The sequence below is a fragment of the Hylobates moloch genome, unplaced genomic scaffold (genome assembly GCF_009828535.3).
Source record: "Hylobates moloch isolate HMO894 unplaced genomic scaffold, HMol_V3 SCAFFOLD_15, whole genome shotgun sequence".
In the NCBI taxonomy this organism is placed as follows: Eukaryota; Metazoa; Chordata; class Mammalia; order Primates; family Hylobatidae; genus Hylobates; species Hylobates moloch.
The window spans coordinates 94,248,305-94,267,625 of NW_026652290.1; the positions used below are offsets into that span (position 1 = coordinate 94,248,305).

General features: G+C 53.4%; 1 protein-coding gene across 4 annotated transcripts in view; it reads right to left on the bottom strand.

The window, feature by feature from the left end:
- The window catches only part of UHRF1 (ubiquitin like with PHD and ring finger domains 1), a 52,707-nt gene extending 39,623 nt beyond the window's left edge, over positions 1-13,084 (bottom strand). Inside the window, exons 1-2 of one of the 4 annotated variants that reach the window (XM_032178575.2) lie at positions 12,930-13,084; positions 11,547-11,709 (exon numbers count right to left, since the gene is read on the bottom strand). In XM_032178575.2, the coding sequence (XP_032034466.2) occupies positions 11,547-11,699 (153 nt within the window). In that variant the 5' untranslated portion in view covers positions 11,700-11,709; positions 12,930-13,084. Of the gene's footprint in view, positions 1-11,546; positions 11,710-11,980; positions 12,005-12,049; positions 12,155-12,338; positions 12,379-12,929 lie in introns of those variants that run through there. The other 3 variants (XM_032178576.2, XM_058428890.1, XM_058428891.1) reach the window with 3 other exon arrangements.
- Between the last annotated feature and the right edge of the window lie 6,237 nt (positions 13,085-19,321).

Below are 19,321 nucleotides of genomic sequence, written 5' to 3' on the forward strand. Positions count from 1 at the left end.
GTGGCTCATGCCTGTAATCCCAGCACTTTGGGAGGCCGAGGTGGGTGGATCACGAGGTCAGGAGGTCGAGACCATCCTGGCTAACACGGTGAAACCCCATCTCTACTACAAATACAAAAAATTAGCCAGGCATTTGTGGCGGGCACCTGTAGTCCCAGCTACTCGGGAGGCTGAGACAGGAGAATGGCGTGAACCCGGGAGGTGGAGCTTACGGTGAGCTGAGATCGCACCACTACACTCCAGCCTGGGCGACAGAGCGAGACTCCGTCTCAAAAACATAAAAAAATTAAAAATAAATTTAAAAATTAGCCAGGCATGGTGATCGAGGCGCATAATCCCTAATACTCAAGAGGCTGAGGCAACAGAATCGTTTGAACCCGGGAGGTGGAGGTTGCAGTGAGCCGGGATCTCGCCACTGCACTCCAGCGTGGGTGACAGAATGAGACTCCGTATTAAAAAGAGAAAAGTCAAGTGCCCCCAGTATCACTGGGGCAGGGAAAGCAGCATGGGAGGAGCCACACGGCGCTCAGAGGGATGAACAGGGCACTCATCTGCATCTGGCCCAGCACCTCTGTGGCCAGGCACACCCCTCTTGCCAAAGCTGCCATTTGGGGTCGGATCACTCTCTGGGGTGGGGCTGTCCTGGGCCCTGCAGAGTGCTGATCAGCACTCCAAGCCTCCATCCACTCCACGCCAGGAGCGCCCGAGTCATGAATGTCCCCAGACATCCCCAGTGTCCCCTGGAGGATGGAATCGCCCGCAGTGAGCACCCAAGCTAGAGCGGCCCTCACATGTGTCCGAAGGCCACGTGCGCAGAGGGGCAGCTGCTCGTCCTATGTTTGCAGCAGCATTATTCCCCAGAACAGCTTGAGCATCCTGAGCTCCAGCCAGCGGGAGAGGGGCGCACAGGCCCGCTCACGGCTCAGCTGCACGGGGCAGCCAGGGGCAGCCAAGCAGAGGGGCCTCAGTGCACGCGGGAAACCAGCCCACTGCAGAGGATGGAAAATACAGTCCCAGCCCCACCAAGACGGAGGACAGGTCGGGGGCACAGCCCTCGGCGAGGAGGCCTTTCTGCCTTGGCCTCCAAATGGGATTATGGGGTGAGCCAAGTGTCGGGTCCGGTTTTTTTTTTTTTTTTTTTTTTTTCACTCTGTCACCAGGCTGGAGTGCAGTGGCACGATCTTGACTCACTGAGACCTCCGCCTCCTGGGTTCAAGCAATTCTCCTGCCTCAGCCTCCCGAGTAGCTGTGACTACAGGTGCGTGCCACCACGCCCAGCTAATGTTTGTATTTTTAGTAGAGACAGGGTTTCACCATGTTGGCCAGAATGGTTTCGATCTCTTGACCTCGTGATCCACCGCTTTGGCCTCCCAAAGTGCTGGGATTACAGGCGTGAGCCACAGCGCCTGGCCCTCCTGACAGATTTTCTGTCCGCGTGATCTATGAGCCACTGGGGAAGATGCATTGAAATTCCTGTACCTATGATGTCTGTGTTATAGTTATGGCATCTGTAACCCACTTCAAAATGATCCACTAGGAGCCGGTACAGTGGCTCACATCTGTAGTCCCAGCTGCTTGGGAGACTGAGGCCGGAGGGTCACGTGAGCCCAGGAGTTTGGGGTTGTCATGCACAGTGAATAGCCACTGTGCTCCACCCTGAGCAACACAGCAAGATCCCTTCTCTTAAACAATCCAGTCAGGTGAAGGTAAGTGGGGGGGTAGAAACGAGCAAAATGAACAAGATCAAACACAGCAGACGACTACTACAGAAGGTGACGGCTACGTGGGACTTACTTTTTTTCTTTTGTTTTTTTTTTGAGACAGAGTCTCACTGTCACCCAGGCTGAACTGCAGTGGTGCAATCTCAGCTCACTGCAACCTCCGTCTCCCGGGTTCAAGTGATTCTCCCGCCTCAGCCTCCCAAATGGCTGAGAGTACAGGCGCGTGACAGCATACCCAGCTAATTTTTGTGTCTTTGGTAGAGACGAGGTTTCACCATGTTGGCCAGGCTGATCTCTAACTCCCGACCTCAGGTGATCTGCCCGCCTCGGCCTCCCAAAGTGCTGAAATTACAAGCATGAGCCGCTGCGCCCAGCCTCTTTTTATTCTTCATTAATAATTTAAATCACTGGCCGGGTGCAGTGGCTCATGCCTGTAATCCCAGCACCTTGGGAGGCCAAGGCGGACAGATCACCTGAGGTTGGGAGTTTGAGACCAGCCTGACCAACATGGAGAAACCCCAGCTCTACTAAAAATACAAAATTAGCCAGGCGTGGTGGTGCATGCCTGTAATCCCAGCTACTCAGGAGGCTGAGGCAGGAGAATCACTTGAACCTGGGAGGCAGAGGGTGCGGTGAGCTGAGACCACGCCACTGCACTCCAGCTTGGGCAACAAGAGCAAAACTCTGTCTGAAAAAAAAAAAATAACAATAATAACAATTTAAATGACTACAAATTTCCATAATGGTAGAGCTTTTAAGTCTCCTATCATTGAACCTAGTGAAGTCAAATGTCCCTATTAAATGATACCACCATAGCCCTAACTCAAGGTCTCCTACAGTGCCTGGTAAAAGGAGAGACTTAATCTAAAACCCACTTGCTGTTTTTGGCAAAAGGGAAATCATTATCAGAAAAGTTAAAATGGGCCAGGCGCGGTGGCTCACGCCTGTAATCCCAGCACTTTGGGAGGCCGAGATCAGGAGATCGAGACCATCCTGGCTAACACAGTGAAACTCCATCTCTACTAAAAATACAAAAAATTAGCCGGGCGAGGTGGCGGGCACCTGTAGTCCCAGCTACTGAGGAGGCTGAGGCAGGAGAATGGCGTGAACCCGGGAGGTGGAGGTTGCAGTGAGCCGAGATCGCATCACTGAACTCCAGCCTGGGTGACAGAGCGAGACTCCACCTCAGGAAAAAAAGAAGAAAAAATAAAAAGAAAAGTTAAATTGGGGCTGTGTGCAGTGGCTCACGCCTGTAATCCCAGATATGATTTGGGAGGCCAAGACGGGAGGATCACTTGAGTCCAGGAGTTGAAGATCACCTGGGCAACATGGCAAAACTCATCACTACAAAATTTACCTCTAGTCCCAACTACCTGGAAGGCTGTGGTGGGAGGATGGCTTGAGCCCAAGAGGCAGGGGTTGCAGTGAGTCGAGATCGCGCCACTGCACTCCAGCCTGGGAGACACTGATACTCTGTCTCAAAAAAAAAAAAAAAAAAAAAAAAAAAAATGAGGTCAGGAGCAGTGGCTCAGGCCTATAATCCCAGCACCTTGGGAAGCTGAGGCAGAAGGATCATTTGAGGCTAGGAGTTCAAGACCAGCCTGGGTAACATGGCAAGAACCCATCTCTATAAAAATGTTTAAAATTAGCCAGGTATAGTGGTATACAGCCTATAGTCCCTACTACTTGGGAGGCTGAGGCAGGAGGATCACTTGAGCTCAGGAATTCGAGTCTGCAGTAAGCTAAGATTGTACGTGCCACTGTACTCCAGCCTGGGCAACAGAGCAAGACCCTGTCTAAAAAACAAACAAACAGGCCAGGCGCGGTGGCTCACGCTTGTAATCCCAGCACTTTGGGAGGCTGAGGCGGGCAGATCACGAGGTCAGGAGATCGAGACCATCCTGGCTAACACGGTGAAACCCCGTCTCTACTAAAAATACAAAAATTAGCCGGGCGTGGTGGCGGGCGCCTGTAGTCCCAGCTACTCGGAGAGGCTGAGGCAGGAGAATGGCGTGAACCCGGGAGGCGGAGCTTGCAGTGAGCCGAGATCGCGCCACGGCACTCCAGCCTGGGTGACAGCAAGACTCTGTCTCAAAAAAAAAAAAAAAAAAAACCAGCCGGGCATGGTGGCTCACGCCTGAAATCTCAGCACTTTGGGAGGCCGAGGCAGGCAGGTAACTGGAGGTCAGGAGTTAGAGACCAGCCTGACCAATATGGAGAAACTTCACCTCTACTAAAAATACAAAATTAGCCAGGCGTGGTGGCGCATGCCTGTAGTCGCAGCTACTCCGGAGGCTGACGCAGAATTGCTTGAACCTGGGAGGCGGAGGTTGCAGTGAGCTGACATCAAGCCAACGCACTCCAGCCTGGAGACAGAGCAAGACTCTGTCCCCCCCAAAAAAAAAAAAAAAAACAGGCCAGGCACGGGGGCTCATACCTGTAATCCCAGCACTTTCGGAGCCCAAGGTGGGTGGATCACCTGAGGTCAGCAGTTTGAGACCAACCTGACCAACGTGGTGAAACCCCATCTCTACTAAAAATACAAAAAAATTAGCTGGACGTGGTGGCACGGGCCTATAACCCCAGCTACTTGGGAGGCTGAGGCAGGAGAATCACTTGAACCCAGGAGGTGGAGGTTGCAGTGAGCCAAGATCATGCCATTGCACTCCAACTTGGGCAACAGAGCGAGACTCCGTCTCACAAACAAAACAAAAAAACAAACAAATAAAAACAACAACAAACCCCATAGCAAATGCACACATGTTCAAGCACTCTGGAAGCAGACAGGCTACCACAGGAGGGAAATTGAAGGTCAAGGCAGAGTGGCAGGTATTCTCCTTGCTTTTTGGGCATTTGGAATTTTGTAACATGAACATTGTACAAAAGCTAGGCTGGGCCCAATAGCTCATGCTTGTAGTCCCAGCTAGTCAGAAGGCCGAGGCAGGAGGATCACTTGAGCCCAGAAGTTTGATACCAGGCAGGACCCTGTCTCTACAAAAAAGTTTTTTCGATTAATAAAAATTTAAATATTGGGTGTGGTGGCAGGCGCCTGTAGTCCCAGCTACTTGGGAGGCTGAGGTAGGAGGATTGCTTGAGCCTAGAAAACAGAGGTTGCAGTGAGCCATTATCATGCTGCTGCACTCCAGCCTGGGCGACAGCAAGACCTTGTCTGTTTTGTTGTTTGTTTGTTTGTGTTTGTTTGTTTGTTTTGAGACAGAGTCTCGCTCTGTTGCCAGGCTGGAGTGCAGTGGCGTGATCTCAGCTCACTGCAACCTCCACCTCCTGGGTTCCAGCAATTCTCCTGCCTCAGCCTCCCAAGTAGCTGGGACTACAGACGTGCACCACCATCCCCAGCTAATTTTTGTATTTTTAGTAGAGATGGGGTTTCACCATGTTGGCCAGGATGGTCTCGATCTCTTGACCTCGTGATCCACCTGCCTTGGCCTCCCAAAGCACTGGGATTACAGGCGTGAGCCACCGCGCCCGGCCTTGTGGACCCTGTCTCCCTTAAAGGCAAAAAAAAAAAAAAAAAAGTCCAGATAAATACATATACAACTTGATAACTAAGTTTGCTGATTCCTTTTGAAAACTTAGACAAAGGGCCAAGCCTTTTGTCATGCCTGTAAACCCAGCACTTTGGGAAGTCAAGATGGGAGGATCACTTGAGGCCAGGGGTTCAAGACCAACCTGGTGAAAATAGCAAGAACCCATCTTAAAATGAAAACTTAAGACTAAAAGCTCACTGCATGCCCCCCCTCACCGAGCTGCCCACTTCCTACCCCTCGTGCCACATTCGGGGGATCTCTTTCAGGGTGCCGAACGCTGCCTAGCGGCACAGCAGGGCATATAATAAATGCCACCGGGTTTGGGGAGCAGTGCTTCTCCAACTTCGGGGATAGTAACCAGATGTTTAGGAGCCCAGCAAGGACCGTGTAAGCCTCGAAGCAAGAGGGACCTCCGGCCGGAAGAGAGAGTTCCTGCAGGGGCCTGACGGGACCTGGGGGGAAGGAAGTGAGAAACTGCTCTGCCTTCCTGAGGGGCAGCCACAGCTCCTGCTGGCTCGTCTCAGCGCCTCTGCGACAACCTCAGGTGCGGGAAAGACAGACAGACGGAGGGAGAGATGGGAGGAAGGAAAAACCGACGCAGGAGGATCCCAGACACAGAGGAGACAGAACCCACAGGACGGGGGGCGGTGGTGGCGTGGACGGCACCGCGAGGGCATCCCAGCATACAGGACGGGTGGAGGGCTAGTGACAGCGGAACTCTGCCCTTCTACCCGGCCGGGTCACCGCTGAGGACAGACCCTAGAGCAGCACTTCGGGGGTCAGTGAGGTCAACACGACCGCCACAAAGATACCACGATCACTGTCGCTGCCACTTTCCCTCTTGCGGTCTCAGGAGGGCACAGGGAGGCCTTTGGAGGCTGCGTCACCAGGGACGGCTCCGCCATGTTGACAGCTAAAAGAGGGGGCACGCTTGTCTTCTTGTGCTCTGAATTTCTCAGCTTTCAATTTATTTGTGTTTTTTTGTTTTGTTTTTTTTTTTGTGAGACAAAGTCTCGCTCTGTCTCCCAGGCTGGAGTGCAATGGTACAATCTTGGCTCACTGCAGCCTCAACCTTCCAGGCTCAAGTGATCCACCTACCTTGGCCTCCCGAGTAGCTAGGACTACAGGCATGCACCACCACGCTCGGCTAATTTTCATTTTTTGTAGAGACAGGGTCTTGCTACATGGCCCAGGCTGGTCTCGAACTCCCAACCTCAAGCGATCCTCTTGCCTCAGCCTCCCAAAGTGCTAGGATTACAGGTGTGAGCTACCATGCCTGGCCTCAATTTGTAACACAGTCACAATCGACAGACATAATCCACACACACAGGCTCCTGGGGCTCTTGGATCATTCTGGAAGATGTAAAGGGGTCCTGAGATCCGTTTGAGAACCCCTGACCTGGAAAGACTCCAACACAGCGCACGTAAGGATCTGTTCCAGCACATTCCATAGCAGCATTCTTCCTAGCCAGAAAACCCAGACACACCAACTGAGGCTGGATTAAAGTATGCAATCTAATTGACCAACTATGTCCACGGGCACGATTCTGGCCTGCACCTGTTTTGTTTTGGCTTTGGTTTTTTGTTTTTTTGTTTTTTTTTTTGAGACGGAGTCTTGCTCTGTCGCCCAGGCTGGATGGAGTGCAGTGGTGGGATCTCAGCTCACTGCAACCTCCACCTCCCAGGTTCAAGCGATTCTCCTGCCTCAGCCTCCTGAGTAAGTGGGACTACAGACATGTGCCACCAAGTCTGGCTAATTTTTGTATTTTTGGTAGAGATGGGGTTTCACCATGTTGGCAGGCTGTTCTAGAACTCCTGACCTCAGGTGATCGGCCTGCCTTGGCCTCCCAAAGTGCCAAGATTACAACCATGAGCCACTGGGACCGGCCATACCTGTTTTTATAAATTAAGTTTTAATGGAACAAAGCCACGCCCACCCGTTTACAGATGGTCTACAGCTGCTTTGGGGCCACAACAGCAGTGGTGAGTAATCCAACAGAGGGCGTGCCCTCTGCCAGGGAGCCCTCCTGGGGGAGGGATGCCACACACAGTGGGTGGGGGCTGGTGGTAGGGACCCTCCCTCCTGCAGCCAGAAGGGCAGGTCCCTGCAAGGGGCCGTCCGGTGGGGACACCTGAGGCATCACTGTAACAAGTGACCCTTGCAAGGCCATTCCTGGGCCACCGTTTCAACTGAGGCATCAGACTGACCTTAATCCTGCCTTTGAGGCATGGAAGTCTCTGAGCATATTTGTGGTTGTGACTGGTAAGGCAGGATGCTCTGGCGTGGAGTGGGTGGAGGCCAGGGACGCTGCTCAGCACCCTGCAGTGCCCAGGACGGTCCCAGCTAGAGGATGACCTGGCCCCAAACATCCACAGTGCAGAGCAGGAGAGGCCCTGTGCTAAGAGATTTATTTCACTTTCATTGTGAGCCTGGCACAGGGCTCACTCCGCCCTTCAAATCCATAACCTCTTGAATTCGCACTGCGCTGCAGCGTGGTGGGTATCAGCCCTGTCTAAAATCAGATGATGTGGGGGCTGGCGAGTCGCTGGCCAGGGACGCTGAAAAGATGATGTACGGTGCAGAGTGTTGTACCTGAGCAGGTTAAAGGTGCCGCAAAAGACAGCTATTGTTATTTTGATGTGCAGCCAAAAAAAAAAAAAAAAAGATTGAAGGCTGGGGGGCCGCAGATGCCTCTCCCATTGCCTAGGCTGGGCCATCTGCCCAAAGTCACTGCCCTCGATCAGCTCCCTGCATTCCTGTCCATCAGGCGACATCACTGTTACCCTATTCAGCCCAAGTGAGACCACCACGAGATCCTCCATATTCCAAGACAGACCCAACTCTGTTCTGCTCTGGGGTCTCCATCAACTTCACTGCAGACCTTGGGCTGCTAGGCCAGGTTTCTTTAAACAGGGAAAAAAAAAAAAGGACTGTGAACACTCTAGAACATTCTATAAGGACAACGGCCCATTTGCGCCCACCGGGAAGTGCGTTGCTTTCTATCACACTAGCCTGGGTGCCTGCAGACTTCACGCTCTGGGAGGTACTGCTGTGTGCCTCTGTCCCGCCTTCCTGCCACTGTCCAAACCTCCCTGCTGCCAGCTCACTTTCCCAGCCATGCAAGTGGGGAAATTGCATCACCTCTGTGGCCCGGAAGACAGATGCAACGACACGATCTCTTAAAAGCTACTGCATGGGGGCCGGGCGCGACGGCTCATGCCTGTAATCCCAGCACTTTGGGAGACCAAGGGAGTGGGGAGTGAATCACCTGAGGTCGGGAGTTCGAGACCAGCCTGACCAACATGGAGAAACCCCAACTCTACAAAAAATACAAAAAAAATTAGCTGGGCGTGGTGGCGCACACCTGTAATCCCAGCTACTCGGGAGGCTGAGGCAGAAGAATCGCTGGAACCCAAGAGGCAGAGGTTGAGGTAAGCCGAGATCACGCCATTGCACTCCAGCTTGGGCAATAAGAGCGAAACTCCGTCTCAAAAAAAAAAAAAAAAAAAAAAGCTACTGCATGGGAAACAGCCACAGGGTAAGGGAACTAAGAGGCGGTTATGAAGGTTACATAGGAACACGGAATCTTTCCATAACTACCAGAGCTGACCTGGGAGACAAAATTCAGTGTTGAGAGCCCAGTCCCAGAAACCAAAATCCCAGGTTCCAATCCCAGCTCCCTCTTCAGTCCGGGTGAGTTCTGGCAGGGCTAGGGCCAGGTGTCATCACTGCCAATATCCTGACAATTAAAAGCACAATGCACATGGCTGGGCGCAGTGGTTCACACCTGGAATCCCAGCACTTTCGGAGACGGAGGTAGGTGGATCACCTGAGGTCAGGAGTTCGAGACCAGCCTGGCCAACATGGTGAAACTCTGTCTCTACTAAAAATACAAAAAAATCAGTCAGGCGTGGTGCTGGGTGACTGTAATCCCAGCTACTTGGGAGGCTGAGGCAGGAGGATCACTTGAACTTGGGAGGTGAAGGCTGCAGTGAGCCCAGATCGAGCCACTGCACTCCAGTCTGGGCCACAAGAATTAAACTCCATCTCAAAAAAAAAAAAAATGCACAATGTACATGTCTAATTAACATAAGTGTTCCTGTCATTGTCACACTAAACTTAGAGATGTGACAGACACTATTGTATGACTCAAGTATTATGTTACAAATGAGGGGAGGTAGGGGTTTTGGGTTGCATGGATGTAGACATTTGTCAAAATTATTCAGTCTGTTTAACATCTGTTTCACTATAGACAAAGTTTTTAGGTCAGGCACCATAGCTCACACCTGTTACCCCAACACTTTGGGAGGCCAAGGCAGGAGGGTCACTTGAGCCCAGGAGACCACCCTGGGCAACATAGTAAGACCCCATCTCTACAAAAGATACAAAAACTAGCCAGGCATGGTGGTGCATGCCTATAGTCCTAGCTACTTGGGAGGCTGAGGCTGAAGGATTGCTTGAGCCCAGGAAGCTGAGGCTATAGTGAGCTGTGATCGTGCCACTGCACCACAGCCTGGGCAGAGTGAGATCCTGTCTCAAATAGGAACAACAACAAAAAATCAATGAGAACAGAACCAAAAACAAATACTGAGCTCTCGTTACTGATGGTGTGCTGCAGTAATTAGGGGAAAGGTGGACTGGTGTCTGCAACTTACTTTGAAATGCATCCCAGAAAGATGGATTGGCGGGCAGAGAGAGAGAGACACAGAGCGCTTCAAGATAAACCTAATACGTCAGAATACCGATAGTAAAATCTACATGGCAGGTGCGTCTAGGTGTTCTCCCATTCCTGCATGGTTGAAATGCAAAAGGTAAAACGCTGCTCAGTGGCTAGCATAGAGTGGACACTCAGCATGATCTCCTCTCCTGAACTTGGGGGCAGGAGAGTCCAACCCGCCATTGACCTACGCTGTGAACTTAGAAGGTCCTTGCAGGCTTCAGAAACTCTTTGTGAAATGAAGCCTTCTGTGCTCACCCAATAGGCTGAGCGGCAAATCAAAATCAATTTGGATGCCACAAAGGGAGCACGCATCGTAGGAGGAGGAAGAGAGCGCCAGGCGGAGCTCCTCTGTGGAGCCCGACCCTGCCTCTTCTCTGCACGCACGCGGCTTGCACCGTCGTCAACTCCCCAAGTTCTCCAGATCGCCTCCTCCCGGGGCAGGGCGGGTTAACTCAGATTCTTGAGACTCAAGTCATCATGTCTCTTACGGGAAGAGGGCTAAGGAAGGTCTCCTACGGCATGCAAGCCGGAGAAATTAATCATCAGGTCTCATCTGGAGTGAGCAGGCATGATCCTCCCAGCCCCCAAAAACCCCTGGCCGGGCGCGGTGTTTATTTTCCAACCTAGACACCAGATGGCAGCAGTACCCGGTTCAAAATCCAACAACAACACAGTGGGGTACACGCAGCTCAACTGACGACTTTTAATCCAGTTCCAGTAGTCTACGCCCGTCCCCACGGTCCAACCAACTCCAGCAGACGGGACCTACACCTTCGATCACACTGTCTCATCCTGCCGGGAAACCCCACTCACAGTAGGTCCCACAGTCCCCCACAAAAACACCAACCAAAGTAGCACCTCCACCCCCAGGTGCCAATGGAGGGAGCGCCCCAAATGTGGCAGCTATGAAATCAAAGGGGGACATTTTAAATGCAACGAGGGGCTGGAGAAAGAACAGAGAAAGAGACGAGGGCCGGTGGACCCCTCGGGGACCACACGCCCCAGGTCACCAGCAGCCGCAGCACAGCAGGCTCAGAGTGGCGGAAATTCCTGATTAGCAAGCGCCATCTCCAGACTCTGAATAAGCTAATCCAAATTTTTAGAAAAAAACGCTCTCAGGGTCTGATGCTTAACCGGTACAGGCTGTGAGCAATTGGTGGTGGATGTTTTAAAAAAGAAAACCTGGTCCCCTCCGTCCTAGCTACCGGATGGTCCTGGGCCTTTACTCGAAAATTCCTCAGCCTTCCGTCGGCCACCTCCAAAACTTCTTTCTCTAGCCATTATTTTGAGGGGGAGCTTTGAAAAAAGAAGTTTAAAAGCCCAGACCCTATAGATTCGAGGGCCAGCCGCCAGCCCAGCGTGTCAATCTGTGAGTCCTCCCTTTGTTCCTTCCTCTCGCAGGCATTTGAGGTTTCTGTGGACTTCTCCTTCCGGGAGAGGTGAAGTGGGACCGGACGAGGTTGTGGGGGGGAGGTGGGAGGGAGAAAGTATCGGCTGCTGGCTGCAGAGGCGCGGGGCCTGGACCAGGCATAGAACAAAGGTGCTGGCGGCGGGTGTACCTGTTTGCCCCTGTAGAACAGCCTCTGCAGGCCTGGCTCCACGTGGAACAGCTCCTGGATCTTCCGCCTCAGCTCCTCCACCTTGGTCAGCCTGGACAGCGAGTCCACCGTGTGGGTCTGCCTCCCGTCCATGGTCCGAACCTGGATCCACATGGTGTCGGCGCTGAGGGGAGGGACAGCAAAAACCCCAGATCAGTTTTACCAGCACCTCTAAAGCCATGCCATGCTCTAAGGAGTCGGGGTTGCTTTTGTCCGGCCTGTGAACACCAGGAAACTCCCAGGATGCCCTCCCAGTCCTCCTATACAGCCAGACCCCGGCCAGGGCCAGACACAGCAAATTAAGGACTTCAGGCATTAACGACTAGCCAAGTGTTGAAGATTGAGGAGGAAGGAGAATGAAAAGAGGGAATTGAAAGGAAAGCAAAAGGTCCAACCCATCCCTCCTTCCCCACGACCAGAGGAGGAAAGAGGCCCGGGCCAAGTGGCCGAGTTGGTTCGTTTACTCATTCATTCATTGATTCATTCATTCCTCGGATTCCTATTTACGGAAGAGGGAATCCCAGAAGTCCAGCGCGGGCTGGAACTTCAGAAGTCCCGGGGGAACTCAACCAAGTGCTACTGAGAGGGAAAAACCCCACCCGAGATCCGCGGACCCCGGGACCCCTAGGTGCCCGCGCCCCCGGTCCTTGCCGCCCCCCCCCCCGCGCGCGTGCGCGACCGGGCCCGCCCCGCGGTGGCCATGGCAACCGGCCGCCCCGTCCCGGCCACCCGCGCGCGCGCCCCGCGACTCACCTCGACCTCCAACCCCCGGCAGCTCGCGCCCCTCCAAACCCTGGACCCTCAGCGTCCCTCCCGCCCTCTCACCGGCCCGCGCGGGTCGCGCCAGCGAGCCCACGCCCACCCCAGCCTCTGGGACGACCGAGGGGGCCCCCGCTCGTCAAGTCCCGCCCCCCTTCACTTGAGCCGCCTCTTATTGGCTCCGCAGCACCCGGCCGCCCCGCCCCGCTCGCTCCCCATTGGCCCAGATGCGCCCGGGGAACTCAGGGCGCGCGAAATCGGGCTCGGGCGCGACAATTGAATCGCGGGGCGCCCCGCGCGCAGGCGCGGAGCCTGACATCCTCCCCGGCGGCTCGCCGGGCCCTCCCCCACCCGGCGCGCTCGACCCCCCGCCGGGCTCCGGGGACGCAGCGCTGGTCCCGGCTCCAGCCGGGTGTGTGCCGGGGAGCGACTCCCGAGGGTTAGGCGGAAGGGGAGGCCCTGGATCCCGGGACAGAGTGCGGGACACGCGTGCGCCCAGGCTGGCCGCGCGGGAAAGTTTTGCAAAGTTCCCGAGCCCCGTGCTCCCGGCCCGGGCTGGCACCCCGACCCGGCCCGCCCGCTCACCTCTCCGGTCGCCGCGAACAGCTTGTCTGCCTGCGCGCCTGGCCCGGCTGGGGATGGCGATGAAGCCGCGTGCGTGGCCCGGACCCCGCGCGGACTTGCGTGCGACCCGGAGCGCCCGCTCGGCAAACGCTGCCCGCCGCGCTGCCAGCTGCTCTGATTTTTTTCCCGCGAAAACTCGGCATTTGGGAGTTGCGGGGCCGCAGGAGGCCGTGCCGGGGGCGGGCGCCTGCCTCCTGATTGGCCGACGCAGTGGCGGGAAGCGAGAAAGAGGGTGGGGGGCGCCCCCGCCTCTGTCCACGGCGCCTCCGCCTAGCGGGCCACGGCTCCGCCCATCCCTGTGCGCTCTGCTGGGCGCGCCCAGCGTGCAAAGGGGCTGCGTGGCAGGGCCTGGTCACCCCCCGCAACGTGGACCCCCCCAGGAGCCCTGGGGACCCCCAGGGTACAGACTCCCTGACCTCTTAAGTCCAAGTCCGTTCGCAGCCCCCCACTCGCACGCATCGACTAGTAGGTCTAAGAAGGCCGGAATCAATGTGTAAATACTGCGAGGGAATGTGGGGGACCCCTAGGAGACCACCTGCACCCTGATGGCTCGCCTGATCGCCCCAAGCCCCACTGCCTGGCGTCAGGGCCTGCCAGGGCGCCCCACTCTACCCACCCGCAGGGCTTGTTTGCTGTCTTTTCCCGCCTCGTTTTCCCGCCTTCTCCAGGCTGTCCAGGCGGGCAGGGCTGCCCTGCCCCCTCCGCCCTGTCTATTCCACTCTGACCAGTCCTGGTGGGCACAGGAGTGACCTGTGCTGGGCACCTACAAAGCAGCTGGACAGATTGTTCAGAGCTGCAGAACCCAGCGGTGTACATGGCAGACCCAGTTGGTGGTCTCAGGGAGGGAAAATTCCCATCTGGGGGAGACAGGCAAGAAATGAATAACTAAAGCAGATAATTTCAGATGATTCCTTATAGGAGAGTGACCAGCAGCCATGTGGTGGGAGGCGGGCAGAGAGGTACTCCCTCACTGGGGCCACTGCGGTGGGCCTCTCGGAGAAGATGACATTTGAGCTGGAATTGGAGATGAGACTCCAAGGACAGATGGGTCTAGGAGGGAAAGTCAAACCCAGAGGCCGGAAAAGGCTTAGAGGTGTCCAGGGAGCAGGAAGGGGCTGGTGTGGTTGGGGCCCACTGAGCAAAGGGGAGGGGGAGTTGAGGTCAGAGGGGTGATATATAATACCTTGAAGGCCACCGGGGAGGACTTTGGTCTTTCTCTTGAGAGCTGTCAGCAGAAAAACGTTGAGTTCCCACTTAGCTTTTTACGTTTCTTCGTCACTCTATTAAGTCTCCTCTCTCTGGTCAGTGGCACTTCTGCTATGTCCTTAATATAGGAGACAGATCATGGCCCCCGAAGATATGCGTCTCTAGACCCCCACGTCCTCGCCCCCAGGATCTGTGAATACAGTGCCTTACACAGCTAAAAGGACTTTGCAACTTTGCAGGTGTGATTCAGTTAATGATTTTGAGTTGGGGAGCGTCTCCTGGGTGATCCAGGTGGGCACAATGTCCTTAAAAGGTCCTAATAAGTGAAAGAGGGATACAAAAAGGTCAAAGTCAAAGGATACGGGAAAGTGGAAGCAGGCTTTACAATGATCAGGCCAAGGACCGGGCGCGTTGGCTCACACCTGTAATCCCAGCACTTTGGGAGGCCGAGGCAGGCAGATCACCTGAGGTCAGGAGTTCGAGACCAGCCTGACTAACATGGAGAAACCCCGTTTCTACTAAAAATACAAAATTAGCCTGACGTGGTGGCACATGCCTGCAATCCCAGCTACTCGGGAGGCTGAGGCAGAAGAATCACTTGAACCCAGGAAGCAGAGGTTGCAGTGAGCCAAGATCGCGCCATTGCACTCCAGCCTGGGCAACAAAAGCAAAACTCAGTCTCAAAAAAATAAAAATAAAAGATCAGGCCAAGAGGCAAGAAAAATTGGCAGCCTCTGGTGGCTAGAAAAAGCAAGAAAGACTCCTAGAACCCACCCTGCCCCTAAAATTTATTTCAGACTTCTGACCTCCCAAACTGTAAGATGATAAATGTGTGGGCCGGGCGCGGTGGCTCACACCTGTAATCCCAGCACTTTGGGAGGCCGAGGCAGGCAGACAACTGGAGGTCAGGAGTCGCCAGACTAGCCTGCTCAACATGGTGAAACCCCATCTCTACTAAAAATACAAAAATTAGCCAGGTGTGGTGGCGGGCGCCTGTAATCCCAGCTACTCGGGAAGCTGAGGCAGAGAATTGCTTGAACCTGGGAGGCAGAGGTTCCAGTGAGCAGAGATCGTGCCACTGCACTCCAGCCTGGGCAACAGAGCGAGACTGTGTCTCAAAAAAAAAAAAAAAAAAAATTAGCTGGGCAGGGTGGTGTGTGCCTATAATCCCAGCTACTCAGGAGAATGAGGCAGGAGAATCACTTGAACCCAGGAGACGGAGGTTGCAGTAAGCCAAGATCGAGCCAGTGTACTCCAACCTGGGTGACAGAGCAAGACTCTATCAACAAATAAATGTGTGGTTTGCAGCCACTGAGTTTGTGGTCCTTTGTCATAGCAGCCTTGGGAAGCTCCTGCATTCTAATCCACGATGTCCAGATGGTGCTGTTCACTGTCTCCAACCTCAGTACACGATCAATGCTGCTGCACACAGTTCTAGACCCTCAGCCATCAGCCAGGTAGGACCCACACCACAGGTATGAGCAGGTCCACCTGAGGGTTTGAGACTGCTTGAGCTCTTTCAAAATGACAGCACCTGCTGCAGGAACCGAGCCTATTTCTATCAGAACACATCATCTGTTTGTAGCGCTGTTGCAAAAAGTCACCATGGCTGAAAGAGGGAATACATTTTTCTTTTTCTTTTTGAGATGGAGTCTTGCTTTGGTGCCCAGCCTGCAATGCAGTGGTATGATCTTGGCTGTCTGCAACCTCCACCTCCAGGGTTCAAGCAATTCTTCTGCCTCAGCCTCCCCAGTAGCGGGAACTAGAGGTCCACACCACAATGTCCGGCTAATTTTTGTATTTTTAGTAGAGATGGGGTTTCACCACATTGGCCAGGCTGGTCTCAAACTCCTGACCTTAGGTGATCTGCCCGCCTGGACCTCCCAAAGTGCTGGGATTACAGGCATGAGCCACTGTGATTGGCCAGGAATGCATTTTTCATGTACATGTGGTGAGGGGCACAGCCCAAGCACCTTGTATAACAGAAGTTAAGTGTCACAGAGGAGGTATCTAGCCCTCCCTGCAGAAAAGATACTGAGGGCTGTTGATTGAGGGCTCCAGTTCCCTAGTCATCTTGAGAAAATCAAAATTTCTCAAATTAGCTCAGGTTAATTGTCCAGCTGGGTGCAGTGGCTCACACCTGCAATCCCAGCGCTTTGGGAGGCTGAGGAAGGCTGATCTCTTGCACCCGGGAGTTTGAGACCAGCTTGGGCAACGTAGTGAGAACCTTGCTCTACAAAAAATAAAAATAAATGAGCCAGGCATGGTGGTGTGCACCTGTAGTCCCAGCTACTCAGGACACTGATGCAGGAGGACCTCTTGAGCCCAGAAGATCAAGGCTGCAGTGAGCCATGCTTGCGCCACTGCACTCCAGCCTGGGTGACAGAACGAGACTGTCTCAAAAAATAGTAATAATTGCTCAAGTTAATCATTTAAAAACATGAGTAACAAACTATTCCAGGCATCTCAGAAAAAAAGTTCACAAGTCACTTAGAGCAGGGGTGTCCAATCTTTTGGCTTCCCTGGGCCACACTGGAAGAATTGTCTTGGGCCACACATAAGATACACTAACACTGGCCGGGCACAGTGGCTCACACCTGTAATCCCAGAACTTTGGGAGGCCAAGGCAGGTAGATTACCGAGGTCAGGAGATCAAGACTAGCCTGGCTAACACGGTGAAACCCCGTCTCTACTAAAAATACAAAAATTAGCAGGATGTGGTGGCATGTGCCTATAATCCCAGCTACTCGAGAGGCAGAGGCAGAATTGCCTGAACCCAGGAGGCAGAGGTTACAGTGAGCCGAGATTGCACCACTGCACTCCAGCCTGAGCAACAAGAGCAAAACTCCATCTCAAAAATAAATAAATAAATAAATAATAAAATACACTAACACTAACAATACCTGATGAGCTAAAAAAAATTGCAAAAAAATCTCATAATGTTTTAAGAAAGTTTACCAATTTGTTGCTGGGTGCAGTGGCTCACACCTGTAATCCCAGCACTTTGGGAGGCTGAGGCGGGTGGATCACGAGGTCAGGAGATTGGAGACCATCCTGGCCAACATGGTGAAACCCTGTCTCTACTAAAAATACAAAAAAAATTAGCCGGGCATGGTGGCGGGCGCCTGTAGTCCCAGCTACTCGGGAGGCTGAGGCAGGAGAATGGCGTGAACCCAGGAGGCGGAGCTTGCAGTGAGCCGAGATCGCACCACTGCACTCCAGCCTGGGTGACTGAGCAAGACTCTGTCTCAAAAAAAAAAAAAAAAAAAAAGAAAGTTTACCAATTTGTGTTGAGCCATATTCCACCCTGGGCCACATGTGGCCCGTGGGTCAGGGGTCGGACAAGCTTGACTTAGGGAAACAAGAGGCCAATGCCCACAAAAGCTATCACATAAAATAATGCAAGATACAGCCAAGACAAGAAATAAGGCCTGCCAGGCTAGAGAATGGGTATTTCCTAGCCCCTCCTATGATTCAATGTCCCTCCCTCTCAGGCACCAGGCCACATGTAAATCAGGTGCCAGGAATAACTGCTAGAATGCAAAGGGCCTCAGTTTCCCTTTTGCAAAATGATACATTCTCAGAGGTCATTAAGTCATTCAACAAACTTTTATTGATTCCACCCCCCCACCCCCACTCCTGGCTGAGCCAGATCCTGCCTGGGTCATGCAGACATTGGTGGGCACAAAGTTCGCTTAGACAAGGTCTCACCCTGGAGGGACTTCCCATCCAATGGGGGAGATGCAGGCATAAAGAGAAATGTCAGCCAGGCGTGGTAGCTCACGCCTGTAATCCCAGCACTTTGGGAGGCCGAGCGAGGCTGGTGGATCACGAGGTCAGGAGTTCAAGACCAGCCTGGCCAAGATGGTGAAACCCTGTCTCTACTAAAAATAACAAAAATTGGCCAGGTGCGGTGGCTCACGCCTGTAATCCCAGCACTTTGGGAGGCCGAGGCAGGAAGATCACGAGGTCAGGAGATCGAGACCATCCTGGCTAACATGATGAAACCTCGTCTCTACTAAAAATACAAAAATTAGCCAGTTGCAGTGGCACATGCCTGTAATCTCACATACTTGGGAGGCTGAGGTGGGAGAATCGCTTGAACCCGGGAGGCAGCAGTTGCAGTGAGCCGAGATCACACCATTGCACTCCAGTCTGGCTGACCGTGAGACCATCTCAAAAAATAAAAATTAAATAAATAAAAATACCAAAAAAAAATTAGCCAGGCATGGTGATGGTGCATGCCTGTAATTCCAGCTATGCAGGAGGCTGAAGCAGGAGAATTGCTTGAACCTGGGAGGCGGAGGTTGCACTGAGCCGAGATCGTGCCACTACACTCCAGCCTGGGTGACGGAATGAGACTTTGTCTCAAAAAAAGAAAAAGGCCAGGTGCAGTGGCTCACGCCTGCAATCCCAGCACTTTGGGAGGCTGAGGCGGGTGGATCTCGAGGTCAGGAGATCGAGACCATCCTGGCTCACACAGTGAAACTCTGTCTCTACCAAAAAATTAGCTGGGTGTGCTGGAATGCACCTGTGGTCCCAACTACTCAGGAGGCTGAGGCCGGAGAATCGCTTGAACCTGGGAGGCAGAGGTTGCAGTGAGCCAAGATGGTGCCCCTTCACTCCAGCCTAGACTACAGGGTGAGACTCCGTCTCAAAAAAAAAAAAAAAAGAACCAGTAAAAAAGAACCAGTGATGGCCGGGCGCAGTGGCTCACACCTGTAATCCCAACACTTTGGGAGGCCAAGGTGGGTGGATCACGAGTTCAGGAGATCGAGACCATCCTGGCTAACACAGTGAAACCCTGTCTCTACTAAAAAATACAAAAAATTAGCCGGGCGTGGTGGCGGGCGCCTGTAGTCCCAGCTACTCGAGAGGCTGAGGCAGGAGAATGGCGTGAACCCAGGAGGCGGAGCTCGCAGTGAGCCGAGATCGCGCCACTGCACTCCAGACTGGGCGACAGAGCAAGACTCCGTCTCAAAAAAAAAAAAAAAACAAAAGAACCAGTGAGGACTACAGGTTTCCCAATCAACCACTCACCCTAAACAACAGTTTTGCCTCCTCTCCTGGCCATTGGGGTCCCCACTTCCTGGAACTCTGAGCTGAGTGATGTCATAGATGGATTACCTCACTAGGGCCAAGGAACT